Genomic DNA, 8,981 nt, shown 5'->3' on the forward strand with positions numbered 1-8,981 from the left:
GTCATGCCGTCGAAAATATGGGGTGTATACGTCTGTATAAAAGAAGAGTTCTTCCCGGTACCGTAAACAGATTATATTTCGGGTACTAATTTATTGATTAAAACATGAACCGAAGGACTTTTTAAAAAGGTATGTGTTATGCTGTATGTCCTTGTCAATATACTGTATGAAAATAAGGTAAAGGCTAAGCTGTTGAAGGCTTCCATTATCTAAAAATATTATTGACCTGACCCATCTGGTCTTCCAGCATAGTGTATTCACAAACAACATTCATAAACGACAGGTTATTATCATATTGCACTTTGTTTCAGTCTGTCAGATAATTTTGTATCGAAGACAGCTCCCTCGATGAGCTTCATAAGGCAGTTAAATGTAGTACCTGTACTTGCAGGCAGAACCTATGTCATCACTTCGGACATGCTATACTATTTAAAGAGGAGTATTGTGTAATGTGTTTGTCCATTATAGGCTACCTGAATGCTGCTGACGTGTTAGCTGTTCAATAGACAACAATTATGTCAGTATTATTTAAATAATGCTATATACTTCAAAGAACCAGCTCATATCTTCTCAAACATATACATTTAACCTGTCTTTTTATCCTGTCTGTGTTCATGTATTCTTGTCATGTCTTTTTCAGGGGAAATTGCAACCCATCAAAATGAAGGGTCTCTTCCTTGTGGAACCTGTGGTGGCCCTGTACTCTTTCTCTGCCTTTCTCATCTACCCTCTGGTGCAGCAGTATGTGTACCAGAGGCTCTGGAAAGAGCTGACAAACACTACCAATTCCATTTCTGACATCTCCAAATGTGTGACAAACAGCAGCAGCAACCAATCCAACTACTTTGAGGTTAGTCATTAACCACTGGATGTAAAAATGCAGGCATTTATGTAAAAAAGGCTTAAGGAGTATTCTTAGTTACAAGAATTTTTTTTCTTTTCTTCCATTTAAAACATGCCAAGCATTTGTGTAGCCTAATTATTTTAAACTTTTCCAGTATCCACTTCTGACACAGAGGCAGTTTCTTCTGCCGGTCTGTTGAACAGCTAGTCTATGTTTGCTTTTTGAACTTGTGATTTTTAACTTGTACATATTTTGCGTTTATTGCTGTGCACTTTGGGGGGCATCGGGCTGGAGTCAAATTCCTTGTATTTTTGATAATACTTGACCTTTTTTGATCCTAAAAAAAACTATTCAGCTATTGCATCAAACCTGTGACCAGAGTTTAATGTCCTCAGATCCAATAGACACTGACAGACTGTAATAGCAACACATTTGCTAAAGAGCTAACCTTATTAAAGGGGTTTAAATGTTGATCTACACATCAGCCCTCCTGACAGTATCCTACTTTATGCATAAGCATAAAGTTTATGCTTATGCTTATTTTCATTATAATAAGTATTGCAATTTTGTAATAACATTGATATGTTTAATATTTTTAGACAACTATTTCTGGACAGATTTTTACACAGACTAGCCCTTAATTATAGCTGTGTTATGACTTCTTAGTGCTTGTAAAAATAAATGTTTTACTGACAGAAGATTGCCAGGTAAAGAAACCTGCAGATAAACAGACAATAATGCTCTATACTCTATACAGTTTATATCTCAGCAACTATGTGTGTCTGTGTTAAACCCTTCCTGTCATCACACAGTATAAACTTTCCTTCTTAACCTTTTTGGATCCTAAAAAAAACTATTCAGCTATTGCATCAAACCTGTGACCAGAGTTTAATGTCCTCAGATCCAATAGACACTGACAGACTGTAATAGCACCACATTTGCTAAAGAGCTAACCTTATTAAAGGAATTTAAATGTTAGAGCACAAACCCTTTTTAATTAATAGAAATTATGTCTGCAGTGTTGCTACACTTAAGGATTTATTAGAAATATTCTTCTGAAAAACATATCAGTAACATTTTATTTTCAACATATATTTATAGAAGAAGAATGAAACCGGGCAGAGAAGTGAGACCAAACATACTGATTTCACTACTGCACCTGTTGCACTGTAGAAAAGCTTTGTTCCCTTTTGGCCTTGAATAAGGACACTTCACTTAAAATGTTTAGAAAATGCAAAAATCAAAGCCTTTCATTGTTGGTTTCATGATATTGGATTCACTATCACTCTTCGATGCACTGTTTCATTTGAACCCAGACAGCCCTGTGTCAGTCCACTCTTTAGGTTTGGACATCCCTATACATGATTCATTGTCTTAACCATGCTCCCTCTTTCTGTGTTTCCAGGAGGTACAAAGACAGTCATCTCTCTTCTTCCTTTATATAGAGCTCTTCTCCATAATCCCATCTTTGGTTGTCACTCTCATGCTCGTGGGCTATAGTGACCGGGGAGGACGCAAGATCACTATCATCATGCCTTTGATAGGCATGTTGATCTACACATCAGCCCTCCTGACAGTATCCTACTTTGAGCTCAGCATTTACCTGTTAATAGGCTCCTCATTTCTCAGTTCCCTGTTTGGTGGCTTCAGTACATTTTTCGGGGGCTGTTTTGCCTACATTGCAGACTTGTGTGAGGATGGTCGTCAGAAGACACTGCGCATGGCTGGAGTGGACATGATGATTGGCCTTTTGTCCGGAGTAGCTTCAGTATCAACAGGCTACTTCCTGAGAGCTGCAGGTTTTAACTGGCCTTTCCTAACCTCTGTGTTGTGTCAGTGCTTGATCCTAGTCTATGCAATCTTCATCCTAGAAGAGACTGTGAGGACGCCTCCCCCTGGTGCCATTGTTCTAGATGGGTCTACTCAGCGCTCAGCACTGAAACAGATGATCACCGGGGTCTACTATATGTTTGCAGGGGCTAGTCACAAGTGTAAAATTGTTTTGGTTCTCCTGATGCTCATATTCTTCACCACCTCCTTCGCCTATGTGGGTGGGATCTCCTTGATGACACTATATGAGCTCAATGAACCGCTGTGCTGGACTGAGATTTTGATTGGCTATGGCGCAGCACTGTCCACTGCTGTGTTCCTGACCAGTTTTGTGGGAGTGTCAGTGTTCATGTACTGCGGTGTACCACAGCTGTTCATTATCCTGATGGGGATCCTATCTGTTTTCTCTGGCATGGTCTTGGCAGCGTTTGCTAAGACCACTTTACTGATGTTTATAGGTGAGAAAAAACATATTCACAACTACAATGTTACTTATACCAACAGTGTACAGCAGTTCTGAACCCCATTTTTAGTGTAAATAAACCACCAAGGCCTTGTCTAGCAATTGTTTACAAGGTCAGATATAGCACAAACAGGTTATATGCATAAAACCTGCATTTGTTAAAGTTATTCTTGCCCTATGTTTATATAAGTTCAATAAACTTCAACAGTTTGACGAGAACATTAGAGAGTTATCAGTTTCACCTTCTCCTCTGTCAGCTATTGGAAATTGTGTTGTGAAATAATGTTCAGGATTTGTGGCCTTTAAACCCTGTTTAATAGCTAACTAACATGCCTCAGTGTTACCAGCTGTCATACTGTATATGGAAAAATATGTTAGCATCTCTGGTTATGTACCTTTTCCAATATACACTATTACATGTAGCTCGGTGTGCTCTACTTAAAATAAGTAATTGTAAAACAACAGGCATATCTGTTTAAGAATAAGGCACAATTAAGGTGCAGAAAATAATATAAAGTGGTTTACAGAAGAGTAACATAAACCAGACCTGTCACACAGATAACTGATTGACAGATCCTACTTTTACTATCACATTTCCAATGTGTATAAATGTTATACAGTAGTATCTTGTGAATTTTATTAGTTTATTGCTTCATAATCAGTTAAGACAATATAATTATGATAAGTTACGGTTGGCCTTTCTACATTCTTCTCTGTACTTGTGTTCTGGTGGGCTTGTGAAAGGTCATCAGTCACAGCCCAAGTACTGTTCCAATTCAAAACACTTATTTTAATTATCATTAGAATCCAAGTGAGAGAAGTTAAACCTATTCGTTTGATGACGTTCTGCACACCTTTGTACAAAAATAAACTTAAGCAACACTTTTTTATTTTTATTTTGATGTGTGTATTTTAAAATTCAGTGTGGTTACCTGTCTACCTTGTGTCATTTGTTTACTGCAGTGAGGGTGCCAATGCTTCTGGCCGTCATGCCTTTTCCTGTTATGCGCTCAATGATGTCAAAGATCATCTCAAAGTCTGAGCAGGGTGAGTGGGTTTGGGGCTTTCCATGAGCCATAGTACCATGTCTGTGTGTTTGTAGAGTAAATTGAAGAGTGGCCTGTCCCAGCAACATCATGGTGCACTTGAAAACAAAGTGCTCCAGGTTTCTGTTCATTGAAGCAAAGGGGAATCTTGAAACTGATTGTAGTTGTCAGATGTTGTCTAAAAATTGTTTTTTCTTCTCTCCTAGGAGCCCTGTTTGCCTGTATTTCCTTTTTTGAGAGTTTAATTAACAGTTCATCGCCTGCAGTCTTCAACAGTGTCTATGCTGCTACGTTGCACTGGTACCCTGGCTTTGTCTTCCTGTTGTCTGCAGGACTTTGTGTGATCCCTTTGTGCATCCTAGGGTAAGTTCATCATGTTGTTAATGTTATACTCTGTGGTTTAAGTTGCATTGCATCTTTTTCTGCTGCGTCAATGCCAGTTTTGCTTAAATAGCAAGAGAAACACTTCGCTTGATTTAGGCTCTCAGATAACAACTCTTAGTTCCTCATTCATGCGTTCAATGCCTCCAACTTCCCTCACAACCAGTTTCCCTCTTCATACTTGCATACTTCAGAGATTTAAATCTCTGAAAGGTTGATTATATCCTTAACTCATATTTTGACTCTACAACATCAGCTTTGATGTTCTGTTATGTAGCAGTGGCAAAACTAAAAGGATAGTTGCCTGTGGTACACAGTTTCTTATGTTTGTTTAGTTACACTGACTTGACAAAGTAGAGCTGCTGACTCAGTCTTGGGGTGGTATAGCATGAAACAAAACTCCTTGAGTTAATCCCTCACATGCACTGCTTCTTCTGTTTCATAGTGGGTAATTATAGAACAACAATCCAACTGGTTCAGCAACCTCTGGCCAGCATGAATATCTACATTTTGAACTTTGCCACTTCAATAAATTGTTAAAATGACAAGTTAGTTGAATTCCATATAAGCAAGTTGGTGATGCGGTTTTAATCTAAAACCTGTGTGTTGCTGCTATTTTTAAGATCACTATCCCATTTGTAGTAACAAAACATGTTTCTACTGTTATTGAGTACCTTGTAAATTCATTTACTGTGTGTTCAGTACTCCAATTGCCAAATGAAATTAACAACATCAATATGAATTAACACAACTGAGGTGCATGTGTACAGTTTGAGCCACATGATACTCTTATGCCTGTGTTTCTTTCCCTCTGCTTTAGGGTGTTGGCTCTGATAGGAGTGGATGTTACCAGAGAGGACAGAAAGCCAGAACAGGATTCTGCTGTTAATCAGAATGACAGCAGTTCTCCTCTTACATGAGCTTTAAGGAGTGCTGAAACCTCACCAACACGTTGGGCATCTTTTCTTCAGTCATTTTTTCTAAGATATTCTTTCCAAATGTAGCCCAGTGACTATTGTTTTTAATTTTATAAGTTAATAATGCAGGTTACTGAGTCATGCTTAGGTTTTGTTGCAGTGGGTCTTTTGTGCCATAGAATTTAAAAAGCATATAGATACAACAGAGTGTTAGGCAAACCAGCTCTCACAGAACATTGTTAGATAAGGTGCATACCAAAGTGACACCATGAATAGGATACGACGTAGGAACCATTCAGAGAATCGATATTGAGTGGTACGTGTCAAATCTAACAGGTCATGAACAGGTCATGAACTTTTGTGTCTGTCTCTCCTTTTTAATGTAATGGTAATCTTTAAAAAGATGATCAGTTGCAGAAATATTATGCAATGCAGCACAAATCGTTTTGAATATATAAAGTTTCTTATATTTTTTTAAACATATCTACATTTTAGATGCATTTTATTCACTAAATTCCACATTAAGAATGAAACAGGGTGGACTTTCAGTATGGTTCCATTGAGGTTTGTTTGTTTGTTTGTTTGTTTGTTTGTTTTGGAGGGTATGGTGGAGAGAGAGAGATTTTTTTTTCTAGCACAGAGATGGTAAACCACATAGTTTAGTGTTGCTTTGTGAGTCAAGTCCAAATGGTGTATCATAGAAATAGACTCCCTTTGGAAACACTGTTGTGTATTTTATGGAGTTTATCATAAAAGTGCAAATAATTTAACAAATCAAATGTAAATTTTTTATGTAGTTGTTAATTTTTTTCCTGTTATTTGTTCTATTTTGTTCAATTATGTGTATAACTTTGTGTAAGTACAAATGAAAAGTGAGATTATTTTTTAGGAGAATCTAGTCAGTCCCAGAAAAGACCAATGTTGGTGAAGAATATTCTGCACTTTAGGTTTGTATGGATGTGTCTTCCTGTTGCTTACTAAAAACCAGCACTAATGGAGCTTGATCTCTTGTCTTAAACAGTGGTAACTTTGTGGTGATGGAAAGCTTTCTCACAAATTAGACATCCAGTCAGCTAAGTTACTAGCTAGTCACCTTGTTATCATGTCTAATGTTGGATTTGGAATGTAAACATAAAGAAGAAGAACACCTTTGGCAAATGAAATAATTATTAACCGGTTTGATTAGTTTTGAATCTGAAATCCTTGTCAGCCATCCAAAAGGGAAGAAAATACAACAGCAAATAAAGGTGTTTTTGTAGAGACTCAGATAGACACGACCACCCGCATATCAATAATATACACTGCAGTGGCTACATCCACTTCCACATTTTAGTGATTCAACTTTTTCTCTGGTCACAGATTCACCTGTCATCAGCAAGAAAATATATACTTTTATGCAATGAATGAAATCCTACATACTATTTTGGGAGGATGTCTCTCTCTAAAACATTTCACATCAATTTGTCAAATGCTTTAGAGCATTAGAGTTGTTTGTTTCTTAGGCTGTTCTTAGGCTTTGACAGTAATATTATGTTTTAATAAGCCTCTGTTCAAAGGAAATAATAATGTGTTTCAAATTTCCAAGCAGGTTGCGAACAGAACTGCTTAAGTGATGTTGCATTTTGTGCATTGACCACTCTGTGTCACTCTTGAGCCAAGCAAACAGGCACTGTATATCACTAGTGTTAAGGTGTATTCTAAAAATCATCCTTTATGTCCTTTATAGTCTTTTAAATTGTGAAATTCCTAAGAAGTCCCAAATGTTTTCCTGTTAGTGTAAATCTCCTACATTAGTGACCTACTCTGCCTTTTTCCTGGGGTACAAATCGAGTACTGATGACACAGCAGTCAGCTATAACAAACGTTATGTTGTCAGTATGGCCAGAGTTTATTTAATTGTCTGATAACCTGTCTGGGCCCCAGTGTAAGAAAAGTGCCATTTCTGAGTTGAATATAATTTGCCTAGAGCGGTTAATAACCGGGCATTATGTTGTGACCAATTCCTTTTGATTAAAATGAATGTGAAAAAAATTGTGTGACTGGCCCTGTTTCATTAATGCATGCTCCCAACACTTCAGCTCCAACGCAGTTACTCAGATAACAGTTATTTTATTTGATGTTCCCATACTGAATTTTCCAAAAGCCCCCACCTCCTGTCTTTGTCCTATAGGGGTTGTTTTGTGTGTACATTCAAGGATTCTTCTTAGACTCACTCTGTCTCTGTAAGCATGCAGACTATGTGTCTGTTATGGATGATGAATGAATATCAGAAATCCCAGTGGAGGATCCTATTAGATCGCATGGCTGCTCCCACACCAATCCACTGGACCAGCAGATTGGTGTGGGAGTAGAAAACCTTGTAAACAGTGTCTCCCACCACAAAAGGTGAATGAGATGGTGATGATGCAATACAAGTCATACACTGAATATGCCACATAAAATTAGATTAAACCTTCTGCATCACAGGGTGAAGCTACCAACTAAACTTTAAATTGGATCTGTCTAGGTGTTTCATCTACACATGGATTTTATCTGTTAAACTGTGTTGAGAGCTGTGTCGGACAATGGAACGGGCAGAAATTAGCTGTGAAAAAAGTAAACACACAAGACAAACAGCTTGAATATGCTTGTCTAACATGCTGGTTCAGTGTGAACATACTGTATATAGCAGACGGCCTTGCACTTAAGGCAAAAAAAATCTTGTTGCTTCTGAACGCTGTTGAAGTAGAAACATGCCACTGAAAGTGTGCAATTTTTTTTTCTTTTTTTAGTTTTATGTATACAAAGCACATCAGTTTGAATTGGCTTCATTCACTGCAACCCAAATAATGTCTGAGTGGTGCAGTTATTTGATACCCATCCTCAAGTGTTGAAAACTGTGACTGCAGCTTGATTGTAAGGTAATGCTGAGATGAAGTTTGAATTAAGCTCAGGGCTGGAGGTTGCACAAGGAACCATCTGAGGCCGGGCTTGGCTGGCACCAAACATGAGGTTTCTGGTTAAATTAGAGACCGGGGTGTGGTGAGTAGTGACGACAGTTTGCAAGCAAGGAGATGGTTTTCCCAGGGGTAAGGAGCTCTGGGGAAGATGGCGATGTTGGTGGCTTATGTATGTCTGGCATGCATAGGGTTGTTAAGGATTAAAGGAAAGTTTGACGGACCACAGTTGAGCGTGAAGGCAGGGGATTGAAGGTCTTTGGTTTCTGGCTTTTCATACTAGTTGAATCAGTGTTGCGATTATCTGCACCGTACCACATCACATCACCACTGATGTTGAGCCAGTAAGTTGCTAACAGAGCTCTCTTTATCTCAGTCCTCTGCTCTCCAGGAGGAGATAATTCACCATAATATAAAAACCTATTTGAAGTGGTTTGTGTGACTGAAGTTCAGGGAGAAACAGAGGGGCTTCCCAGTCTGGAGTGATTTGATTATCTGAGTATGAGTTGATCACATTAGGATCTACTACATATTTATTTTAACTCAGTTTTCTAATAGTAAACA

General features: G+C 38.1%; 1 protein-coding gene across 4 annotated transcripts; it reads left to right on the forward strand.

The window, feature by feature from the left end:
* Window positions 1-16: 16 nt before the first annotated feature.
* Window positions 17-7,473, forward strand: LOC109959369 (solute carrier family 46 member 3). Of its 4 annotated transcripts, XM_020598655.1 has the most exons (7): window positions 17-129; window positions 469-517; window positions 641-850; window positions 2,250-3,132; window positions 4,101-4,184; window positions 4,390-4,546; window positions 5,385-7,473. In XM_020598655.1, exons 3-7 carry the CDS (start codon window positions 662-664, stop codon window positions 5,482-5,484), a joined length of 1,413 nt encoding a protein of 470 aa, XP_020454311.1. In that variant the 5' UTR covers window positions 17-129; window positions 469-517; window positions 641-661; the 3' UTR covers window positions 5,485-7,473. The 4 variants fall into 4 exon arrangements, with proteins under 4 accessions (XP_020454311.1, XP_020454310.1, XP_020454313.1 ...); XM_020598654.1 differs by lacking the exon at window positions 469-517; XM_020598656.1 differs by lacking the exons at window positions 17-129; window positions 469-517 and having other exon boundaries at window positions 779-850; window positions 2,290-3,132.
* Window positions 7,474-8,981: the final 1,508 nt, after the last annotated feature.

Source organism: Monopterus albus, unplaced genomic scaffold (genome assembly GCF_001952655.1).
Source record: "Monopterus albus unplaced genomic scaffold, M_albus_1.0 scaffold38.1, whole genome shotgun sequence".
Classification (NCBI taxonomy): Eukaryota; Metazoa; Chordata; class Actinopteri; order Synbranchiformes; family Synbranchidae; genus Monopterus; species Monopterus albus.